The sequence below is a fragment of the Ptychodera flava genome, chromosome 18 (assembly GCF_041260155.1).
Source record: "Ptychodera flava strain L36383 chromosome 18, AS_Pfla_20210202, whole genome shotgun sequence".
Taxonomy (NCBI): Eukaryota; Metazoa; Hemichordata; class Enteropneusta; family Ptychoderidae; genus Ptychodera; species Ptychodera flava.
Genome location: NC_091945.1, coordinates 15556476 through 15583216, shown reverse-complemented (window position 1 = coordinate 15583216; position 26741 = coordinate 15556476). Strand labels below are relative to the sequence as shown.

At 36.9% G+C, this 26741-nt stretch overlaps 1 protein-coding gene across 1 annotated transcript in view; it reads right to left on the bottom strand.

Annotated features, from left to right (window-relative positions):
• Nucleotides 1-26499, bottom strand: part of LOC139116963 (heat shock cognate 71 kDa protein-like) — a 45680-nt gene extending 19181 nt beyond the window's left edge. Inside the window, exons 1-5 of the mRNA XM_070679716.1 lie at nucleotides 26289-26499; nucleotides 11563-11768; nucleotides 10981-11133; nucleotides 6384-6661; nucleotides 3673-3950 (exon numbers count right to left, since the gene is read on the bottom strand). Of these exons, the coding sequence (XP_070535817.1) occupies nucleotides 3673-3950; nucleotides 6384-6661; nucleotides 10981-11133; nucleotides 11563-11768; nucleotides 26289-26496 (1123 nt within the window). The 5' untranslated portion in view covers nucleotides 26497-26499. The remainder of the gene's footprint in view (nucleotides 1-3672; nucleotides 3951-6383; nucleotides 6662-10980; nucleotides 11134-11562; nucleotides 11769-26288) is intronic.
• Between the last annotated feature and the right edge of the window lie 242 nt (nucleotides 26500-26741).

The following is a 26741-nucleotide window of genomic DNA, read 5'->3' as shown; positions in this document are numbered from 1 at the left end:
CATCCGTATCATCTAAGATATCTTCTTCGACCTTAGTCAAAGATTCGTATTTCTGAGTCAGTTGAGTGTTCAATGCTGTGAGTATCCTGTAAGCTTCAGTCTTGTTCTCAGCTGCAGCGAACGTTGATGTGAGTTGTTCTGCACGGTGAACAGCCTTTGGGCACGTTGTCCCCTACGCTTGAGTTTCAACTTGGCCAATTTCGTTGCCAGTTGCTCGGCTTGAGTTGGTTGCTGCTCCTCGTCAGACATCCTAATCCTGGTCTCGGCACCAAAAAATGTCGTGATGGGGTTTTATGATCAAGGTTCTTGTCTGACTTATATACAGAACTGCGAACGATACCAGTTCATGCTAAGAACACAAGCTTTATTACTGAACACGCCGTGAGATAAAAAAGGCGCCAACCGGAACACAACTGTAGCAATTACATATAAAGGCACCAAAGCGCATGCACCGAATGTAATAGAACACCAAAGGATAAACATTTTTTTTGGCGGGAGATTATAGTCCACAGTCATTGGATGAAAGTTACCAAAGAGTCTGATTGGTAGAAGGATAACACATAGGCTCTGCTTAGTCCTATTAATAATGTTCAAATGATGTGTCATTTGTTCTCCGACATATTTATGCAAATTAACAATTAACATGACACTGCACATCGTATTTTTTCAATGTTAAAGCAATGTGAGCTCAACATCTGTACCAAGTTTCATGAAATTTGATGGACCGTTTCTCGACATATCAGCCTAATTACAAAAATTCATTAAACATGAAAATCAGCAGTAAATTGACATGATACTACTACATATCTTTGCATGCCATATCACTACTGGAAGATCAACATCTGTACCAAGTTTCATCAGTTTTGATACAGCATTTCTGGACAAATCATACTAATTATGAGAGTTGATCAAATATGCAAATTAGCAGTCAATTGAAATGATAATGCTTGATGTCTCCGCAAAGTATTACAGTACTGAAAGATCAAAATCTGTACCAAGTTTCACCAAATTTGATGCAGTATTTCTGGACATAGCCCATGAATTAGGAAATTTCATTAAATATTCAAATTAGCCATTAATTTTAATGATACTGATAAATGTTTTCATTCAAATTTTAAAGCAATGTGAGCTCAACATCTGTACCAAGTTTCATAAAATTTGATGAATCACTTCTTGACATATCAGCCTAATTACGAAAATTCATTAAATATGCAAATCAGCAGTTAACTGACATGATAATGATACTTCTACATATCTATGCACACTATTACATAACCTAAAGATCAACATCTATGCCACACTTCATCAAATTTGATGCAGTATTACTAGACGCATCATACTAATTATGAAAGTTAATTAAATATGCAAATTAGCAAACAATTGACATGTTACTGCTTAATGTCTTCACACAGTATTACAGTACTGTGAGGTCAACATCAAATGGTCAGTGTCAATGACATAGTCCCCACTTTTTAAATAAAATGGCCATCAAACGGCTATTTTGGATTGGATCACAGAACAAATCGACGTGCACATCAAAGTCTAGAGGGACTGTGTGCACATGTATAACATAAGGAGTAATCCTTGTACCAAGTTTGAATGAAATCGCTCCAGGCATCTCTGAGATATGTATGTGGACGGACGGATGGACGCACGCACGCACGAACATGACCAAACCTATAAGTCCCCCGGACGGTGTCCGTGGGGACTAAAAATGCGTGTTGAATTTTCAACCCCTATAGTAATGGTGTTTGCCCAGGTTGCTGCACCCGACTTAGGCAGTAGTTTTTTTGTCATGTACTTTCTTTTAGATTCAGTAGTATGAGCATTATTTTATTTATATAATTTTTGCTGATTTTCTGAATGATTTTGCCGTACTAGTCATGTGGACTCCCTGTCTCCATCAAAATAACGAGGGAGGAATACCGGGGAGGAATGTGAAATTGTGGCATGTCATTATTATTCATGAGCTGACATTACTATTCATGAGGGCGTTTAGTATAGGATAAAGCCCGAGTACGAGGGCTCTTCTGGTATATAAAGTCCAACCCAACGATAAAATGTCGAGGCCGCAGGCCGAGACATTTTATCGTAGGGTTGGACTTTATATACCAGAAGAGCCCGAGTACAAGGGTTTTATCCGACTTCAAAACTATCGCCCCTAACTGATATATTTTCGTTTTCAATGTGTTTACGTCAACCGTCCCCTTTGTCAATGTAATTCTACGGAGCCGAGATTCAGACCTGCTGTTATAATGTCCGAAGATTACGTAATGCCCTTTGTCAATGTAACATGTTTAGGATATGAATTAAAACTTTTATTTGTGAAATAGCCTTCCAATGTAATGGAACATCCTATAAATGCCCTAGGGCACATTATATAAATGCCCTAGGGCACAGCAGATTTTGTGTTGCAGCTGGTTTCAGCTGTTTTAACCAAATTTGAATATTAAAACGTACCAGATGTCTACAGAATATGACATGTTCACTTTTGATTGGACAGTACTTTACTACGCGCTGTCATTCGTTTCTGGAATTTGGTGACCTGGGCTTTAAGAGTAGATAAAACACCCTGAATTGAGCACTCTGATTGGTCAATCAACAGTAGATAGGTTTTAATATCTGTCTTGGCCCATGTGTGTACTGGTCCGTTTCAAGCTCACCTTTAGCTATTGTACTGTAGCCTAGTGTATAGTGGAATAAAGTAGCATCGTTAGATTATAGTACTCACTGCGTCCAGTCGCGACTTTACAGCCCTTCAACATCGAGGGCTGGCCCCGACACACTACAACATGATCGACAATACCATCATAACCCTGGTCATAATACAGAGCTTATATGTACCATCGATTGCATTCTGTCATATATAACCTTTAAATCAACTGAGAATTCCGCGACTAAATTTTCATTAATGCAACAGTTCATGTACCGCTAAAGTAGGCTGACACCACAGGGTACAGGGGACAGTCCCCTGGGTGGGGAGGGTGTTTTTTTGTGCAACGGTTTACCTTATTTGATTTTATATTTTTGACTATGATATTTCAAATAAAGAGTTCAACTCTACACCGTCTGACTGCTTTATTATTACCGACAAGTCCTTATCTCCTCTCCAACTGTGTATACACCACTGTAATTGCTCCGAAACATTGCCAACTTGCTAATCCGCTGTCGGTATCAGCGGATTAAGTGATTGAGTCAACACCACAGCCGTCCCACACGCATTAAAATAAGAAATTTCACTACGTGTGTGACGGCTGTGATGTTGACTTATTAAGCTAATCCGCTGATACGCTCAGTCATTAACAAGTTGGCAATGTTTGCGCAGCAATTAGAGTGGTATGTGCACTGGTTGAAGAGGAGATAAGGAATTGTAGGTATTGGAAACACAGTCAGACAGTTTGGAGTCGAAAAGCAAGTTGGCAATGTTTCTGGAGCAATTACAGTGGTGTATACACAAGTTGGAGAGGAGATAGACTTGTCGGTAAATAATAAAGCAGTCAGACGGTGTGAGTTGAACTCTTTATTTGAAATATCACAGTCAAAATTATAAAATCAAATAAGGTAAACCGTTGCACAAAAAAACACTACTCCCCACCCAGGGGACTGTCCCCTGTACCCTATGCTGACACTTTAACGCGCTGGGTCTCTGAAAGTTTACACAAATTTACATACCAGCACCATAGGCGACGGCTTCATCGGGATTGATGCTCTTGTTCACCTCCTTGCCCTTGAAGAAATCTTTCAGAAGTTCTTGGATCTTTGGGATATGTGTAGACCCACCCACGAGCACGATATCGTGAATCATGTCTTTGGTAAATCCAGAGTCTTGCAGGACTTTCTCCACTGGCTTTTGAGTACTTCTGAACAAGTCATTGTTCAATTCTTCAAACCGAATACGGGTCAGAGTTGTGTAGAAGTCTATGCCTTCAAACAAGGCATCAATTTCAATGCTATAAATGGCAAAAGCGAAGAAATAATGAGCCACTATTGCACGGCCACTGATATCTCTTTACATAAATTGATAATTGATGAAACATTAAAATTTGGTTGGTATCAACCTTGTTGGTGTCAGCTTCAAATAAATTAACACGCAATGTCTCAAACTTACCAAGTTTCAATATTATTCAGGCATTCAAAGGTTTTACGATTTTTGAAATTTGAATGACCAGGGGGTCATTTGTTAATGGCAGCTCTGTTTAAGCATAGAGAAAGATAGATAGAGTGGCAACGGGTATTGTTTAAGGCGTGAGGCGGTTACGTAACCCATCCATGTTCGCCTCGCCTCAGGTCGCTCTCGCCTCTCTTTTCCGAAGAGTGCCGACCATGAATCCTTCGGTAATTTTCGGATTTTCGCCAATTGTTAAGCGAAAGTATGTTCGGCAAAGTTTGTGTTGTTGTTGTCGTGTGGTGCTGAGCAGAATTGACGTGCTGGCGAAAACGGGAGTGTTTTGAGCTTCAGGAAAATGAGTTTTACCGTTTTAAAAATTCCTCTCATATTTTAGAAATACAATACAATACTTTATTGCTCAACAACACACTCAAGGAGTGCGGTAAGGCAAATATTACAAAACTCAGCAAACACTGGATGAAGCTGCTGCTGGGGGAGGAACTAAGTACAAGAAATAAATTTGGCAAGAGGTAGTTTATCTTTGTGAGTAAAGATATATATGAACTTTTCTCTGTCATTCAAATCAAGAAAACCTGGATTATACAAACTTGTGGATGAAAATAGACCATCTCGATACGTTCTGTACTTTGGACATTCTATACAAAGTGAAATTCATCCTCAACTAAAGACTTACAAAACTTGCAGAATCTTTCATTTGCAGGAACTTTAGGAGTTGACCTTCTACCCAGTTCTATTTGTAGGTTGTGATCCGAAATTCTTAGTTTTGTCAGCCACCTCCTATAGGTAAAAGATCTTATATCTAGCAAGTAACTTTCAAATTCAAATTTTGTCTTAAAAAGTCTGTAAGTTCGGAGCTTATTCCTCTGCATTCCACACTTCCTTTTATCATTATGAATGTTTTTCAGCCATGTTTGTTCATAAGTTTCACATAAACTATCATATACATTATTAACTGTGGAATTAATATTGCAAACACAAGACCATATATCGCTCCCACTGTGAGAGTTCAATATGCTTTGTATATAATTATACCAATCTGAATTCAACCTGGATGTATAAGCAGATCTCAATAAGATGTCATCTGATAAACCAAACGATGCCAGTATTTGAGCATGTGTTTTATCACCATAAAGTGTATTGGATATCTACCCAGCTCTCCAACAACACCATCAGACGGTGCATATTTAGAGACTCCTAGGATAAATCTATAATAAGAAATACTAACATCATTGAGAAAGTTACACTTGTCATTAATTTCATGTCCCCATATTTCACAGCCATATGTCATAATAGGAACAATTAAACTATCAAAGAGTGATAATGCAACTTTTACAGAAAGTGAACCATTTTGAAGGCCCTTACGAAGGCTGAAAAGAGCTTTCATTGCCTTCAATTTAAGATTGTGAAAATTACCTTTGAATTTACCATTTGGGGTAATGACAAAACCAAGGTAACAGTGCTCTTTCACTGAGTCAAGAGTCACTCCATTGTAAGTGAGTGTAACTCCTTTTACAAGATGATTACTTTTGTTGAACACAATAACTTTTGTTTTCTTAATGTTAATAGTTAATTTCCATTCACGACAAAAACTATGAAGTTTATCTAAGCAGCTTTGTAAACCTGTTTCAGATCCTGAAATCAATAAAAGATCATCAGCATACATTAGACAATTGAAAAGGAGTTTACCAAGTTTGATAGGACAGTCCTCACTGGAACCAAATGTACTGGGAAGATCATATATATAATGAGTGTGTTTGAACCAAATTTGAAAAGTCTTTTATCGATACTGTCTGGTTTTACTCAATGGTTTACGGTCAGTCATACCCTCTATTACACGTGCGTCAAGGAAGGACATGTTTATGAAACTGCTGGCGTGTTATGTTTTGATTGGCGTGAAGCAGTGTTTCTGGCCTGAGAGCTCACGAAGTAACTATGGTTGCTACGCGACTGCACTGGCAGTACGATGCCATCTCGTCGTATTTTTTGCATAATCTCGTGTAATTATCAACCACAAACAAAGCCTCCAAAATGTTTTACACCTTTGGAGCTCATTTTAATATGAAAAGCCAATAGTCTACCGAGACGACCATGGAACAAAAGGCATGCAAGTGTTGCGACTCTGTCTATGTTACTCTGTGGTTTAAGGGAGTGAAAGTCCCCGTCTGGTCTGGAACTTGTTTATTTTGACAATCCTGTTACCCGATATTGCTTATAAATTGCTGGAAAGGTGTCTGTTTGTGAAAAAGAAAATCACCTTGCATGAGTGCTGGATGAGAGGGTCCTCTTCGCTCGTTCACTAGCAGTTCTTAACCGCCGAAGAGCAAGCTTGTTGGTGCTCAGGTCTTTCTTGTGTTTGTTCCGAAACTCCGCAGCAAAATGCCGGACAATTCTGCTGTCAAAGTCCTCTCCTCCCAGGTGAGTGTCCCCATAAGTGGACCTGACCTCAAAGATGCCTTCATCGATTGTCAGAGTTGACACATCAAAGGTACCGCCACCGAGGTCAAAGATCAGGACATGGCGCTCACCAGCAACCTTTAAAAGGCAAGAGAAAAAAATGGAATTTTTGTACCATCGTGATTTGGAGACCAAATCTTTTGGTATAGATGCACGGTGATCTTAGAGCTGCAATTCAAAAGGAACTGAGGGAGATCAGGTCAGAAAGATCGGAAAAATTCTGGTTCGCATGAAAGCAAAAAAGGTACTAGCGAGTTTTATGCCCTGTCATTTAAATGATACCGTGCACCATTACTTTAGGGAGTCTGAGCTTGCAGCTTTTCATTTGCAGATTGCCATGGAAACAAAGTGTTGCAGTACAATTCTACTTTCCAGCAATGGTGAGAGCCAGGGAAGATTGCAAGACCTTGTTTATTGAATTCGCCTGTGGGCATGATTTTTTTCGCATAAGAATGTAAGGGTGACCCTTTTAGTTTTTTGTTTCTCATCTCCAGAGGAATGCTAAAGCAGGACGGCAGGGCGAAATAAAAAAACAAGTACCGAATGAAAAACTCTATTTGTTTCAGTTCACTGTTTTGTTCATTCAGTCTGTACAATTTTTAGGTACAAAAAATGTGTATTTGTTTTAGTTCAATGTTCTGTCCGTTCAGTCTGCAATTTCTTACCTTTCAGTTCAGTGTTCTCACATTTTAGTCTCTACAGTTTTTAAGTACAAAAAATTGTATTTGTTACAGTTCAATGTTCTTTCCATTCAGTCGCTGCAATTTCTTGCCTTTCAGTTCAGAGTTCTCCCATTTTAGTCTCTACAATTTTTAAGTACATTGCAGTGTTTCATCTAGGATGCTACACCAGGAATCTTACACAATCCAAGCTGCTGGCTGCAAACACCATCCCCTACAAGATTTTTTCAAAAATCAACAAATTTGAGTATCACCATTGTGAATTGATAGGGCTTCCAAGAGTGGCGGATGGCTCATTAATATTCATAAGCATTAACATTCCTGAAAAAATTGTGGCATATTTTCTATGCTACAGTATTCTGTATGTTTGTTTGTACATATTCTGTGTTTGCTTTCTTAAGACTTGAACATTCTCGCGATCGAGCCAGAGCAATAATTTCCGCTCCACTGACCTACGGGTAGCGCTAAGCTGTTGCCGTAAAGAGGCGCGTGGTTTACGACGATGGACTTGAAGTACATTCAAGCATAATAACAAGAGATAGACATTTCCATTATACCTGCAAGGGATTCTTTTTCATTTTTAACTGAACTGTGTTCACTCACACAAAGCAAGAAAAAATCTGTAGTAGTTATAAAGGGATGTTTTTAGCTTGTGAAAAAATTATTTTCTTGCTTGTCACGTTTTTACTGTGCTTATATCATCCCTATTAACCACTGTAAAGTTTTGATCAACATTGCCCGTTACAAACCAGTTAGTTGTCCTTTTCTAGTGACCTGGCTGGTCTTGTAGTCTTGTGCGCAAACTCAGTAGAGTTAAAACGAACAACTTAGGAGGTTGGATGGTTTCAGCCATGTTTTGAATACGGAGTGTAGATATGATCCAATAGTCTCGGTTTACCCTGACCCATTTCCCCGGTAGAGGGCGTGGGAAATATAGGGTCAGGTACCGGGTAGCCATCTTGAACAGAATTTTGTTCAAGATGGCGGAGGTTAGTCACCTGACAGAACACGTTACACAAATTGCTGCTACCATGAAAACGCCGGTCTAAATTCGACTGGATCAGAATTATGTTCGAACACTAGTATCCGAACCAAAAACATTGGCACACGACACGGGAAACATAAACTGAAAGATTAATCCAGAAGTACGTTGGAAATAGAGGTGATTGAAGGCTGGCTGTGATATCGCAGCAGTACTTGTTGCGTGTATCGAACGCGCTAGGGTTATTGAGGTCATCGCCGACTGTGGCGCAACCCAATGACCCGATACACGCCACAAGTACTGCTGCGATATCACAGCTAATTGAAAGCAAACTTTGTTGGAACTGTGAACGACGATTGATTTCGATGGATAGAATGGTGTCCGAATTTCGTGAAAAATGCCAGGCATCATGTCGACGTTCTAAAAGTATTAAGAGGTGTGCTAAATCACAGTAGCTAAATCATGGAGGTAGAAAGTCTTTCTTTCTACCTCCACGGCTTTGTGGTACAAACAAGAAGTTGGTGTCAAGTGAGCTTGAAAGTGCGAAACCCAAGAAAGATGAGAAAAAGTTACAAGTGTTACTTTCATCCAATTACAGCTTGTTTTATTTTAACCCAATAGCGTCCATGTTTACATTAGCCGGTACCTGACCCTATATTTCCCCACGCCCTCTACTGGGGAAATGGGTCAGGGAACCAGACTAATGATCCAATAGTCTCGGTTTACCCAGACTGCAGTGGGGCTCTAGAGCCCCACTGCAGTCTGGGTAAACCGAGACTAATGATCCAACTGCTTTTTGTCAGTTATTTTAGAATGGGAAAATAACAAACAGAAAGGCTGGTTGTCACCGACAGTTAACTTTAGAGTTCATTTGCCTGTAAAACAAGTCAGTGTTTGTTCATTTAATATAAAAACTGGACCCACTGACATCATAGATTGCGTGTGACTTTCATGCATGCGGTCCCGTCACAGTACCAATGCCATTCACTGAACTTCCGGGACTGAACTGAACACGTACGTTTCTGTAACAGTAAAGTTCAATTTTTCGTGTCAATTGTTGCTACCACAATTATTTCATAGTGTTGTGTACATTCATACCATTTACAAAGACCTGTCTCCTTTTCTCAATCGTATAGAGATAAATGTGACGCAGAAACCTAATCTAGCTAGGGCAATAAACTTTTGTGAACGTAACTCTCAACTAACGTACGGAAATTAACGCGTGGTATTGTTTCAACAGCTTTTATTGGAGCAGCTCAAAAAGTATCAAAATCGAACTATCAAAAATTAGTTCCTTTCATGTATATGTTTTTGCTACACAATACATTCAATTGCGTGTTACCACACTATTAACAGGTGCCGTAACGGGTCGATGCATCAAAAGTGTGACGCCTATGATATTTGATATGCAATTCCAGCCAGCTCAGTGCAGTGCGCGATGGGTCCGCCCCTCCTATGTGCGATTGGCGGCGCGCAGCAAACCAAAGAGGGGAATCGCCCAATCCGCACAGCCTAGATGAAAAATATATGCTAGGATAGTCGCACCTCAGAGGCGGCGCAAATAAAAAAGTTTTTTTTTTCATGTCGGAGCTGAAATTTACGGTCGGTCGCGAGATGACAAATACAAAAATTAAAATGGCAGTGTGTGTAAATTTTCAGTATGTGCCAGATAAGGTACTTGTCTTGCTTATATATATATATTATATATATATATATATATATATATATATATATATATATATATATTATATATATATATATATATATATATATATATATATATGAATTCGTATGATGAGTCATTTCAAATTCACCCTTCTCTGGCTTTGCATCATTCATATGATTGATCCTCATTACCAATAACTGATTCCTAAGTTGGTGACTTGTGTGCGAGACCCTGTAGAATCCTGCGGTATCCTTAGGCTGAAAGGTTAGGTGATAAGTTTAGCCGTTTACTCACCATCCACGCGCACAGAATGAAAAGCACCATCTAAGAGTCAGGACCGGCCACATTGTACCGACTGATCCATTAGCTCAGTTGGTAGAGCATCCGTAATGTATAAGGGGGTGTGGGTTCGAGTCCCGCATGGGTCACTTTTCATTCACCATATAACTCTCATATATATATATATATATATATATATATATATATATATATATATATATATATATATAATATATATATATATATATATATATCGAAGTATACAGATGTCCTCGTGGGAAATTACAGTGCTCGATGCAGAAAGCAGAGCATTATGAATAATAACACAAATTACTTAAAGTACAAAATGACAATATCTGTTAAAGGACAGAGTAATAATATCTTTCTGCACCCTGCAATCATCAGACAGAATTGAAAGGATTCTTAGCAACACTCTCATTTATATGTTTGGGACGTACCATCCTAATTGTAGGTGGTGTTAAAATTTGATAAATAATTTTGTTTTGGTGGTGACATTTTGAAACTAACTCAGAGCGTTTGTTTAACAGTGTAGATTTGTCAGCATTGATAATGTGCAGCTTTTCTAATATACAACGATTACATCGTTTGCTCAAATCATTTTGTCTCTCTACAGTCTATGGTTGCACAATCGACGACTAAGGTAACACGTAGTAGAGCTTCCACATATTATTTTTGATTTGAGAAGTTGCCTTTTCCAAGGAGAAACTTGGGTGAATCAATTTGCAACCCCACAGAACTTGTCAGTTTGTTTTATTCACGGCAAACTCACCTTTTTGTCAAGGCCGTAGGCAATGGCAGCAGCAGTGGGCTCATTGATGATACGTAATACGTTAAGACCAGCGATTACGCCTGCATCCTTGGTGGCCTGACGCTGGGAGTCGTTGAAGTAGGCTGGAACGGTCACCACAGCATTGTTGACTTTCTGAAAACAACATAAATGAGAATACGGACTCAAAATACTTCGCTAAAGGCGCTAAAATTCTACTGGTCCTTGATCTTCCCTAAACGGGAACTTGGGCAATTTCTACTTGCTATTTACAATAATTTTCTTCTCAGCAATGTTGTGTGACATTGAGTTAGCAAACAGCACAATAATTTGTACATGACCAGTTCTAAACGTTTATGACAATTAGCTCATCTCCTTTCCATACGTACATTATGATTTATGATATTCTCATCTGTTTGCCCATGGCTATACTAGGTATATCTGTGTTGAGTAAAATACGAGTTGAGTTAAGACTTTTCTGTGACGGATGTGTATGCAACCTGGGGTCCTGCCCTCACCATCATAGAGGAACCACACAGTGGCTTGCCTTCACAAACTCTACTGTCACTACTAAGCAAAACATACCTTTCCGAGATACGCTTCAGCAGTTTCCTTCATCTTGAGGAGAACCATGGAACTGATTTCTTCAGGGTAGAAGGATTTCGTTTCTGCTTTGTACTCCACTTGAATCTTGGGTCTACCCCCTTCGTTGATCACGGTGAACGGCCAGAGTTTCATGTCCTCTTGGACTACATCCTCATCGATTCGACGACCAATCAAACGCTTGGCATCTGAAAGACAACAGTTGAACCACAGCTTGTACAAGTTAACATGGAAGGTCACCATCAATGGTCGGTTACTGATAAAAATAGTAGCAGTGTCGTTCTTGCTCCCATATGTGTGTATATATATATATATATATATATATATAAAAAAAACTGACGAAAACATGAAAAGGTGTCACCAGGCAAAATTACTCAAGATACTACCTACTCAATGTGATGAGAACAACATTGCCGATGCAAGATCCATCACAAACTGTGACAGTGGTAAGACACAACGTCGATTCGACAAAAACACTCGTAAAATTAACGCACACCGTCGCTACCGTAGGAACCTCAAGATTCGTCATTCAAGTCGGTCAAACGGACTGGTAGTCAACCTCAGTGACAAACAACTGGATGAAAGCGCTACACATCTATTAGGCCGTGGACTGGGCTTCTGCCCGAAACCCAAGTCCCTCGATACGAAGGAATGGTATACGATTGTGCGACATACACCAGAAAAGTGCGACTTCTACACTACTTCTCACGACAATCTGATGACATCTACAACACTGATACAACGCCAGATGTGCTAAAACAATATAAACCTACGAAGAAGTGGACACCTAAACCTGGTATTGATAAATCTGTTGATGTCTACTGTTCTAAAATATTGAACGAAGTGTACGCTTATCAACCACCCCGTTTCAACTCCACCGTCGACAATTTGACACTACAAGAACGCGCCGCGCTTAATGAACTCAAAGATAATGAAAACATAGTTATCACCAAAGCCGACAAAGGAGGAGCTCTGGTTGTACTTAATAAAACAGACTACGATAAAGAATGCCGAAGACAACTAAATGATACGAATTTTTATGAAAGAGAAGATTCAGATGTCACTGTGTCCGTCATCAAATCATTGAAAGAACACTGTAACATTCTTTATCGTCATGACGTCATTGATGAAGCCACATTCGATGCCTTGTGCAATATCGACGATTCGGAGGAAGCATACTTCTACATTCTACCGAAAATCCATAAGCTGTCACAAGAACAACTTGATAATCATGTTATACCACCGGGTAGACCGATTTGTAGCCATATAAATAGTCCATGTAGACCAGCTGCTCTTTGGTTGGACTTCATCCTAACAGCCACAGAAGCAGATTACTGCAGGGGCGAACTTGTGCAAGATTCCACAGAATTTCTTGCCCATCTTAACCACTTTAACAATACACATGCCCCACTTCCGAGAGATTTACTACTTGTTACCATGGATGTACGCAGTCTCTATACCAACATACCACACCAAGAAGGGCTCGTCGCCATGGAAACTGCTCTACGCCTTCATTCACGATACACCATGACACAAATTGAAGACATTATAAAACTTGTTCAGTTTATCTTGACAAATAACCATTTTTCGTTTAAGGATGGGCATTTTCGTCAAGTTACAGGCACCGCAATGGGGATCCCATTTGCTGTCAAGTATGCCAATATCTACATGACTTGGTTTCGTAAGTCATTACTACTCAGTATATCAGTTCATTCCCTTTGGCACAGAAGATTTGTTGATGACTTAATTGATCTATTTACTATCACCGAAGTCGAATTACAACAATATATACAACATATCAACAGTGTCCATCCTACAATCAAGTTCGATGTTGAATATAGCAAATCTAGCAGAACATTCCTTGATGTAAACATCATACGACACAGGGATAGACTAGAAACTGACCTACACACCAAACCAACAGATTCTGGATCCTACATCTCCCCGACCTCATGTCACCCACCCCACATATTCCGCTCAGTACCGTATAGTGGAGCTATCCGTATCCGCCGGATATGTTCGTTAGATAATTGGATGGAAAATCGACTTGACACATTCGCCAGTAATCTCGTTAAATCTGGATACAAGAGTAAGCACATCACCCCAATAATTAACAAAGTTCGCAAACTTAATCGCAGAGACTTACTGCAGTATAAAACCAAATCACCAGAAACAAGACTGACATATGTCACCAATTACAATCCATTAGGTCCCGATGTTAAAAAGATAGTCTCCGCTCATCATCATATACTCATGCAGTCAGATACTATGAAGGACGCCATGCCTACAATTCCATTGATTTCGTACAGACGATGTAGAAACCTACGTGATATCCTTGTACACAACAAACAGAAAGTAAGTCATCGATTAAACACGTCCATCCATGCAACGCTACGCGATATGTCAATTGCAAATTCATGTTGACCACGGACACCATCACCAGCACTTCTACAGGAGAACACTTCAACATCAGAGGCGATCTCACCTGCAAGTCATCAGGGTAGTTTATTGCATAATTTGTAGCAAATGTAAACAAATGTACGTCGGACAGACAACTAATATCCTCAAACAGCGTATCAGTGGTCATCGTAGCTGTATCAGAAGACAGCAATACAGTACAAGTCCACTAGTTGCACCTCATTATAATAGTCCTGGACACTCAGAAGATAACTTCACAGTTGTAGCGATCGAACAAATAACCAACAAAGACCCGGTCAACTTAGATGCCAGAGAAACGTTTTGGATCAAGAAACTACGTACTTTGTTCCCCGATGGACTAAACACAGAAACACCTCTAACCGTGTAATTGACACGTTCGAGTTCCAACTATCCCAGTTCAATCTCATTTTATTATTGTTCCTGTCATCTGCTCATAACATTGAACTCCGTTAACACCCTATTGTCCTTTTTTTCACACCTGTACTTTCCCGTTGGCTGTACTTTACCCCTGGATTCTGTTCATCAGTTGGACCTGACGATGCCTTGTGAACAAGGCGAAAGCTTGTCACTGTAAGAACCATAAGTTGTGTTTTGTTGAGACCATCCAAATTCTAAGATTTTGTTATACACACACATATATATATTATATATATATATATATATATAATATATATATATATGTGTGTGTGTGTGTGTGTGGTGTGTGTGTGTGTGTGTGAAACATGGCTTCAATGACACTTTACCAACATTTGGTTACATTTGGCAAGCCAGAGTCAGTGTAGGTACGTGTTTAGTGATATTCATAGTCAGATGCATTTGAACAAATTTTTGATACGCTGTCCATTAAAGTATGAAATGGTTCACAACTGTTCCAACCGTTAATCACATGCACTTTAACACACAATACCATACAATTCTGCCTTACCAAAATAAAGGTGTCCCTTATAATAGTGTATTGCATAGAATTGACGTAGACAATATTTGGTCTCTCTCCGGTTGCACAATCGACGAATAAGGTAACATGTAATAATGGGCATTTTTTAAAGCTTCCACTGTTAACGATGCTGCCACACCTACATGATAATGGTATATACCAAACTGCCACCCAGTCAAACAAGTATTGCAGTATCACAGACAAATTGGAAACTTCCAAACACAAACCTATATTTATACCAAGGAGTCTGTGGCATATGTTTTAAAGGTATACTGTCACCTGTTCCAGTTTTGCCACAGTTACCATTGAAAGAGAAAATCTAACCATTCACAGATTTTAAGCGGGTGGCCGCTTTTTAAAAACAGCGCCCTCACATGAGCATTTTGAATACCAAGGAAAGCCCCTTTGACCATATATGGGTATATTTAGATTACAGGTGACTGTATACCTTTAAAGCCCTTCGAGCCAAATTTAAAACCATCAAACCAGGGATTTGTATAGAAGCCATTACTTGACTTACACAGACAAACAATTCCATAGATATACAATATGACGATTGAAAAAAGCAAAAACCTTTCAAATTTGATACCTGTTATCTGACATGTAATTCCTGAACGCAAGTCTTTTTACCAAAAATCTGAAAAAACTTCATATATATATATATATATATATATATATATATATATATATATATATATATATGCATTTCAACCAAAATATTGCATACATTGTCTCTCCCAACATATGTACCAAATAACAAAGTAATAACTCTCTTACCAATAGAACTATTGCAGATACAAAAAGTCATATTTTTTCTAATTCATTTATCATTTACAAGATTACATTCTATTATCGATAATCAGCTAAGCATACCATATTTCAAAGCTGGCCACATTTAATGGGGAAATTATTCAGTTATGAGCTCCACAAGCATGGTCTACAGAAAGACTGACGGATAGATGGACATAAAGACAGACTAACATACACAGACTGACAGAGTGTGATGAGATTGGTCACGAAGTGTTCCTTGGCCCATGGAGTGTGATGAGTGATAAAGATATAGCAAACATATGGGTTTAATGATAGAATAGTTAAAATTAATATACAGGCACTCAGGGTGAATATGTTACATCAATTTGATTAGTTTCTTGTCTTCTTTCTACTTATGTGATACTTTTTCAAACAATCATCTAGCAAGGCACTTTATGTGTTGACAAATGCAACCATACAGCTAACTTTTCTTGATTTTTCATGAACAACAGACAAATTTTGCGGAAATGCATAACATGCAACCAATGTTTACAGTTTCCCATACACCAGATACCTGGAGAGATTTAATTATATAACCATCAACTCAGAAACCCTACAGGGGAAAGTAAAAATGGTTTTCTTCTAGTACAACTAGTGCATCCACTTTTGGAATAACTTACAAAACAAATTACACAAGGATGATGACATTTAGAAATACTTAAGAATGTGGTGATCTCTAACTTGACATCTTCAACTGAGACACACTGCATTGTTAATTGTGTGCACAAAGACATTAGGGTGGACCATTTGATATCCTGAGGAGGGGTCTGGAAGATTGATAAGGTAGCATTATTTGTTTACCTGATCCATTGTACATAATGTTTTTCCACTCTCCCACCTTTTCTTTTTGTCAAGCGATCATTTGCTCAGAAACTTTTTTCGAAAATTTTCAAGACCCTCCCCCCAGAATATCAAATGGTCCACCCCTTGGTATTGTCCATGTGTACATAAAGAGATACAAAGACCAGATAACAGGAAGTGTGTGAACTATTTTCAACCTTGATACTAAACATTGAAAAAAAATTGGAATGGATTTGTTAGAGACCAAAACTACTAAAATCACCATCAGCTTCGCTTTGTAATGAATGTTTTAGTGCATGTCATCACCAAATACAGTTTACCATTTCAAATGCTTACTCTATCACCACATTATATACTCTTAGTTCCTGTACGTATAAAATGGCCAAATATAAGAAAATGCTTTCACAATATTTATTAATTTTGTTCATATCAACACAATCTGAATATGTTATGGTACTACCACTGAATGTACCTTTATGTCAAATTTCAAAGAAGTTCTTTTAAAGATATTTCTTGACCAAGAACAACAAAGAAAAAGTAAAAATAATTATTACAATTGTTCTTTTAATTCCAACATGGCAATATACGTATGAGAACATTTGTACGGATTTACAAACCAAATTTAAAATCAATACAGCGGACTATTACTGTTTTTTCTGTTAAAATCAGTAACAAACATCACAAAAATACAAACTTGACGATATTTCTCCGAAAACTTTAAAACAAGTGACCTAGCAGCCGATAGAGCTCCTTTGTGTTAAGTAGGGAAAAACTTTTTGTGACACATTTGTTAGTGAAGGAGAAAACCTTTCATAGCCCACTTCAGGGAGGCCAGACCAAAATGGCAAAAATAGCTGCAAAAATACGTAATTGAAGATTTCATCATACTTTGAAAATATTACATTAAAGGCCCGTGAGCTGCAGCTCTGCAAAATTTGTCCGACCTCAAGTTACCTTCAATTTCCTCAAATTGCAATCTGAAAATTGAACGATATAGTCACTAACTATGCCTTAACAACGTTGGTTTGTGGCAGAATAGGCAAAAAATTGAAGACATTTTTGTTCATTTTAAATTTCCCGACATTTTCAAAATCTTGCCATGTCATGTGAAAAACAGAGAATTTGTTGTCAAAGTGGAGGTGAATCCCTTCTCTGTCCTTTCAGTGGGTTGCACCGTGTTGTATTTGTTCAGATTCAAAGGTGTACATGTACCATTTACGCTGTTTATCGTGTAGTTGTATGGAGGCGGCCATATTTGGGTGGGGAACCCGTTTATTATTTGTCATACTGAAAACTCTCCGTGCAGTCCCACACAGTGGATAATTATACTTGAGTAAACATCTCTGAGTCAGAACATTTCTATGAACTAGTTTAAATCTAAATATAAAATCATGAACATAATGCCAAAAAGTTGCAGCTCATGTGCCTTTAAGATCATCCCTATGAACATGGCTACTAAATATCAAAGCTGTTAGACAAGGAGTTTTTTAGAAACAAATTTTGGACCAAAATGGCAAATATTGCCCGCAAAATACAGAATTGCAGATTTCATCCAAATTTCAATGTACGATACATATGTGTTATGATAAACCCTACGAACATTTTACCCAAACATTAAGGCTATCAGGCGAGTCCTTTTAAGAAACAAAAAATTCATCTCATTGACACAAATTGCTCAAAAAATACAAAATTACAGATTTCATCAGAATTTAAATACATCACATTTTGATACACATTATGAATCAGTATACCAAATATCAAAGCTATCAGATGAGCAGTTGTTGGAGGAAAAAAGTGTTACCAAAAATTCGGATAATTGCCCTAAAATTACATATATGAAAATTTCACTACAACTTGCACAAACCTGACTGAGGTCATCCTGAGAAACATGGATACCAACTTTCAAAGCACTCGGACAACTCGTTTTAGAGAAGAAGATGTTTTTACTAAAATCTGAAAAAATTACCCAAAAATACAAACATGGAAATATCAACCAAATACTTGTACACCTTATTCAGAATACCTAATGGGACCTGCATGCAAACTTTCGACTCAATCTGACTTACGGTTACAGGGTTTTAGCAATTTGCAGGATTTTTCCTTTTCCCCCTCATTTGTATACATCATTTGTATACATTTGACAATGACAGATGGTAGGTGTTGCACTTTAGGAGTTTTGATGTTGACGGACATACATACATACATACATACATACATACATACATACATACATACATACATACATACATACATACATACATACAGACAGACAGACAGACAGACAGACAGACAGACAGACAGACAGACAGACAGGCAGGCAGACAGACAATTTTTCCATCCCACAAGAGTAGCTTCCACTGGCACATATATATGTCCATATGGGAGCTTAAATATAGGAAAACTTGCATCTTACACATTAGTCAATTTTGCATTAATGAATTGCAAACGAGGACCAGATGTGAACTAAATGTGCTCACAATGTGTACAACAGGTTCACACCATAGTAGTACGCTTCACAGAACAATCAGGTATCTGTCAGATCACTCATTATATGTAGCAGGTTTCATAAACTTTCGCACCTTATTCTCAGAGATAAACCACTAATTACAAAACTTAATTTAATATGCAAATGAGCTGTCTATTTACTTGACGCTGCTCAATGCTTCATGGGACAATAAATATCTATCAGATCAACATCTGCAGCACGTTTCATCAAATTTAATGCTGTAATTAGGAGTAATATCACTAATGACAAAGTTCATTAACTATTCAAATCAACCCTTAATTAACTTGACACTGTTCAGTACTTCACGCGACAATTAGATATTTATCAGATCAATATCTGTGGCAGGTTTCACCAAATTTAGTGCCATAATTTTAGAGTTATATCAATAATTACAAAGTTCATTAGATATGCAAATAAACCCCAACTTCACATTACTAATGCTTCTCAAGACAGTCAGACATCTTTTGGAACAGTATCTGCAGTCGATTTCATCAAATTTGGTGCTTTTATTTCGGATTTATATGACTATTTACAAAACTTCATAAATATGCAAATGAGCTATTTATTAACTTGACGCTGCCCAATGATTCTCAGTATAATTAGATATCTATCAGATCAATGTTTGTAACAGGTATCATCAAAGTTGGTGCAGGAATTTCTGAGTTATATCGCTAATTACACAAGTTCATTCAATATGAAAATGAGCAGATAATTGTCATGACACTCAAAGTATCATTATAATATTCTGAGATTGTCATCTGTGAAAAGTTTCATGAAATTTTGTTCGGCATTTCTTTATATATGTAGACACTGTCATTACTGTCTCTGTAGGAAACCATTGTATGAAAAACAATGATATTTCATAACTTAAGTTATATGCAAGCAACACTAACCAAACTCTAATCAGTTCTTTGCCACTAGCATATGGTACCTGTCTACCAAATCTGACTTGAACCATTCAGGCATGTTTGAGTTATCGTGTAAACAGACAAACAGACAGACATCGCTACGACATTAGCACGTGAGCTAAAAACTCAACCAAACGTAAGTTCTTACTGTTTCATTACATGATAAATCTTTCCAGTGTTCTCCCAAATGTAATAAGAGCATAGTTAACATCTGTTACCTGGTCATGAGGGCTATAGCGCCCGTCTATTACCCCGAGGGGCCGTGTGTTACCAGAAACACATCGCTATTGCCCTCGGCCTACGGCCTCGGGGTATAGCTATGTGTTTCTGGTAACACACGGCCACGAGGGGTAATAAACGGGCGCTATAGCCCGAATAAAGACCAGGTTATAGGTGTTTTATAACACACCACACGCTCATGTTGTATTATTATGTTATATAGTTTTTAATGTGCTCTGATATCTTTCACCACAACAATCCATTTCGACAAGTTCACTTTGCGATATTTCCACAGCGGTTGCAGTATGGTGCAACTTTCTTCCAAAAATACTCTAAGCATACCTAGCAACATCCTTTGTTGCACTTCAATCTTTTTCGTCGATGTGAGAGAGGCTCGTCGCTCATCCTGGGTGCATATCACATTCTAGTCACCCGCCATTGTTTGAAAGCTGCAGATGACACTACGGTCACATGAGTGGGCACTTTTCCAAATTTGGTCAAAACTATTTCCCTAGGGAAATAGTTTTAAAAAAAATACCCTCTGGCGTCACTTTTGTCGATTCAGTGGGGACTAGACTAAGTCCAGTCAATTTAGGGTTTAACCTAGGACTAATTGCAACAGAAATTATTTCTTCACCATGACCTTTGGAAAGGTCTCACTAATGACATATTAAAAGTATAGGAAAATATAAGGGGTGCAAATTGGTTAAATTTGCATATATTCAAATTAGCTATGAATAGCCTTTAAATGATTGCTGTACTCACATATTGGGCATGTAAACTGAATTCAAGTGACTTTTTTTCATTGCAACACAATTTAGTAAGGTTCAACAAGTTACTTTCTAAATGTCTTGAACAATATATATCATGCAAATTAACTAATTTGCATATATTCGCAGTTTTTCCATTATTACAGACAAAATTAATGTTTAAGCTCATATATAAACAAATTTTTTCTCTATGAAATTAAGGTTTTGCAAGAATTATCAAAATCCATCCTAAAAAAATATGAGGTTGACCTATTTTGCATGCTCATTATTTTAAAATACAAAAGGCCTAATTTGCATAATTGACACAAACTGTCTTCTGAATACAATACGACTACAATAGCTTCCATTGACATTTTCTGGTTATTCAGAAATGCAGTGAATAAGGAGTAGAATTTCAGAGCATTACTGTTTAAATAAAGGGAATCAGAATACTTTCTTTGGATATTCTTCTTTCTTTTAGGAAGTTAAGGTTATTCATGAAAAATCATTGGACGTGTTCAATTTTTTGACATCTATTGTCAATAGTTCAGTCATTTTCTCCTACAATATGTTCGATTGCAGTAAAATTTTTTGAAGGAATTTTTTATGCTTTTCGTCACTATTTCATGACGATGGAAATATTCAGTTACTAATAAATGGTTCACCACACTTAACAGTTGTGCCTGTGAATCATCTTTCTCATTATTGAACTATCATTGGTATTGTCAATACGAGCATCATTTGAATTACCATGATGGTGGTGGTGATGATAATTGTTATGATAATTGTTATCATATCATAAATTTCTTCCTCTTCCTCCCTGTTCACATCTTCCTGTAGGAGGAGGTTCATTTGTTACAGCCAGAATCCTTTCGTTGACAACAGAAAGTCTAGATTTTGCTTTCTGCCGGGGTTATTGAGCCTGCTGCAGTTCATCGTAGAACCCATAAGAATGGGGAAGGGTAACTCAATGAAAGTTGTGAAGCAAGGAATGATATAATTGTACCGCGTATCACATCAGAACTTAGATATGCAAGTATCACTAATGGGGCTGTTTATGTAATGGACTTTCCATTTGCAGATAATTAGACTTTTGTATCATTACCAATAAGATCGATCATTCAAGGAATTGACAGTCTGGCCAATCTGAGGTGAGACTTCCATAAGGTTCAAAATACAGGATGACCAATTATATGATAATTTGATGTCAAAAATGTGATATCTTAATTGATAACTCGTTAACGGCAGCTTCTGTGATGCAAATCCCTTTACATTTTGGTTTTCTTGTTTCACGGTTATAAATTAGAAAGAGCAGCTAGACCATGTAATAATATGAAAAGTATCTAGATTTGTTTTACCAGTGATTTAGATTATCATGATTCAGTCAACAGATTTTTTCAGTTTTTCATTAAATTCTATGGCTGTGCACTGAAAGATTAAACAGGAAATCTCTCAGTTCAGTCCATCATATGACTTTATATTAATTTTCAATTGTTGTCTTCAAGACATTTCAAAATTTTGAGAAATGCAGTGTCCTTTGATTATTTTAATGTCTTTCAGCTGCTTAAGAAACAGCTTTGCTCATCACATATTTCATGATAATTGGCAGTATTATAATTGTATTTCTGTATCATTATTATCATAAATTTCTGTACGTGGCATTAACAGGCAAGTTTCACACGGTCAAAAGTACATCTAATTTACCATTGACCACATAACCTGGTCTTTAATTACATTTTACCAACACTTAATCTATATTAGTAATACCGGTAAGGGTGAAAATAGAAGAAACCATTAGAGCTGAAACAAATTTCATTCAGCCTCCCTTAGTACAAAGCGTTGGTTATTGGCCAAGCATTTTGGTATGCATTAAGCTAATCCAAATCCGCCAGTAAGTTCAAATTTTATTGGCAGGTATAGGGATTGAATTGTCTTGACATTATGGAAATTCTCTAGAACTATACGAATCAATCATCGTTTAGTTTCCTAGGGCTTTTCATTCTGTATGCCCTATTAGTATATAATCATTACAATGAGTTAAAATGCACAGAAAATAAATAATCATGTCAATTTCTTTGTACTGGGAAAAATGTTCATTAAGTCATAAAATGATCATATTTCGATAGGAAGTACTTAAGTAGTAGTGTCTCTTAATGTAACTTCTCATTTTTACTGATAATATAATTAATTAAAATAAGTTGACGTCAATTAGAAAATTAAAGAAACTTATTTTAGTGATCATCATATAGGATTTATGCACATGAGGAATCGTTCAAAAATAGGTAAAATATATTTAGCAAGGTTAGTAAAAAATTCCAATTTTTCTTTACGATATTGTATAACATTTCAAGTTTCAAGTATTACATTTAATAGAATGTAGGCATTTCCTAAAAAATGTTTTAAAATTAGCCCTGTTGCACAAAATGGATTGTATTAGACTTTGAATATACCTTTTCTTGGACCTTTTAAATATTTAAGGTGAAGAAATAATATGCATGTTCCAATCAGAAAAAGGAAGTGACATGGTTGACTTATTGAATTAATGCAAATAAGAACTATTATCGCTGTAAGATATATTTGAAAACATTGCCTAAATTAAAAACACAAAAATGATCTTTCATAGTCATTACAATGTCAGCTTATCTCCTGAATGACTTTCGTAAAACGATTATCAGCACCAGGTTTGTATAGATCTATGACCTGTTTTGCCTTTTGGTAGATTAGCTGTCTTATGCACAACTTCATTAAACTTACGGTAAGTAATTTCCATGAACCTACCAAAATTTACAATGAAGAAATATTTCTAATGATCTCTATTGTTTTTTAACATTATATAAAGTCATTTATGGGTCAGAGAAAGGGAAAAGTAAAGTGGTAGGATGGGCACATTGCAGTTATGTAAAATGAGGAATCTTAAATGATATGATGCATTGCCAAAACACACGCAAAAAATTTAAATAATCAAATTGCTTGAATAAAATGTCAATTTGTTCAATATATTTTTAAAAATCTATTAACAGCAACGATTTTGTTCCCATTTCTGAGTTTTACATTTATTCAAATTATGCACTGTCTCACCCCTTTCTCTTAGGGTTTACTAGTCATTTTATCCGTCGTTCTGGGACCCTCCCTAAATACAGAGTGCAAACGTAAACTACTTTTTGTGTAGATTAAATATAACTTTTAAGTAAAATGCAGCGAAAAAGTGAAACACAGTGGCAGCCATACTTGATTTACGCCAATTGGGAATATTTCTCGGGCGATAAAATATATTCAAAAATGTTGCCCGGGCAAAAAATAAGATAAATGCATACATAACTTGAACATTATGTCGCGTTTCAGTATGCATATTTCTTTTACCAGTGAATGTAGTGCACCCATTATCCGTTTACACCTAAACAAATTAGGTATTTTATACCGCTTATATTGTATTGGACTTTTAGTATGACATTCTAGGACCTCTCTAAAATACACAGAGGAAAAATAATTCTATTGCTGTCAGAAGTAGCTTAAAATAGTTATTAATTAGGGATATTCAAAGAAAAAGAAGTCTTGTGGCGGCCATATTGAATTTATGCAAATGACGAATATTTCTATGACGACAAAATATTTCCATCAACATTACCTAAACATAAAACAAGGTAAATAAGCCGAAAACCTGTATATATCATGATTCTACAAAATGTTTTAGTAGAAACATTCTATCAGCACCTAGTTTGTAACCATAACCTTTTTACAATTATGCAAATTAACAGTATGCATTGTCTATATTTCTAGATTGTACTAGGCTTTTAGTATGTCATTGTAGGACCTCTCTAAAATACACAGTGAATAAATTATTCTATTGCTGTCAAATGTAGCTTAAAATAGTTATTAATTGGGAAAATACAAAGAAAAGTGAAGGTTGTGGCGGCCATATTGGATTTATGCAAATGAGGATAATTCTTAACGACAAAATATTTCCATCAACATTACCTTAACCAAAAACAAAGCAAATAAGCCAAAAACCTGCATAACATATCATGTTTAGCCAATATTTTTAGCAGAAACATTCTATCAGCACCAAGTTTGTAACTATAATCTTTTGCATCTATGCAAATTAGGCATTGTTTACAATTCTAGATTGTACTACGCTTTTAATATGTTATTCTAGGACTTCTCCAAAATACAAAGTGAAAAAATTATTCTATTGCTGTAGTAGTAGCTTAAAAATAGTTATTAATTAGAGAAACACAAAGAAAAGTGAAGTGTTGTGGCGGCCATATTGGATTTATGCAAATTAGGAATATTTCTATGACGACACAATATGTCCATCAACATTGCCTAATCCAAAAAGGAGGCAAACAAGCGAAAAAAGCTGTATCAAAATTATGTTTAGCCACATATTTTAAGTAGAAACCATTTATCAGCGACAATTTTATACCCATGAGCCCCCTTACATTTATGCAAATTAGGCACTGTTGCACCCTTAGATTTTATTATACTTTTAGTATGTTATTTCAAGGACCTTTCTAAAATGCATGGTGAAGAAATAATTTCTGTTGCAATTAGTCCTAGGTTTACCCCTTTTTTGGCTTAGATTGACTGTACTATATCTATTTTTCTCGTCACTTGACGTATTCTTGGCGAATCGCGACACGGAATGAGCATGTGGCGTGTTATAATGGACGCTAATCTTTAATTTTGGTAAAACAACAGTAATACATTAACATAACAATTATGTTCATATGCAAATCAGAAATACTATCAGAAAATCCTGGGAAGAACACTGCACTATTTTGAAATTGTATTTGTTGTGACAATGTTAGGTTTGCTGGCATAGTTGCTATGAATGCTTTGCCATTAAACCTACCAGCGAAATTTGCTGGCTTGTAAAAGTCTTGCTGCAGAAACAACATGTTACCCTAGCAACGACACATTCACAAAAAAAGAAATCATGTTTTCACCCAGTATACTGTATATAGTAGACTGAAAGATCTGTCGCTCGAGGGCGCTCTCTACGTTAGAGGTGGCGTGCTTAGAGAGAGCCTCCGAGTGACGGTTCTTTCATTCTACCCCCTCAGATTCATATTTCCATATACGGAATTGAATTTCCATTCTTTTCTGTCCAATTTTCAAGATCCAATTTCCAAGATCATACCGAGTGACAGTATACGTCAGGGTTGGCGAACCTTGGTTTGAATTATTGCTCAATTATGATTATGATAATAATGATAATAATAATAATAATACTTTTCACAGTTTTAAAATTCATATAATAATTTTCATATTTTATTAAAATTAATAACTAGAAGCCTGGATTCCTTGTAGTGAGATGACACACAGATGAAATTTTAACTCACCAAATATAGTATTATTTAGGTTCATTTCAACTTGATCCTTGGCAGCATCTCCGATGAGACGTTCTTTGTCTGTGAAAGCCACACAGCTGGGAGTTGTACGGTTTCCCTGGTCGTTGGCTATGATTTCAACTTTGCCATGCTGGAATACAGCAACACAGGAGTACTTTGTACCCAAATCGATACCGACTGCTGGTTCTTCGGCGGCCATGTTTTTGTCTGGAGGGTTAAAGGTAACGATATTTTATAAAATAATTTCCCATTTACTGTACAAATATGACATTGTCTTATTTCAGGATTTTTGTACTAATAGCAGGTGGGCATGATAAATATTAAAGCAAATAAAGATTTATCAAGATATTAGTAAATTATGGTTGTTATGTAGATCAAATATCAAATTAAAGACAGCCTTCAGGGTTCTTTTTGCTTTTTCCTATCTTCTTAAAGTTCAACCAC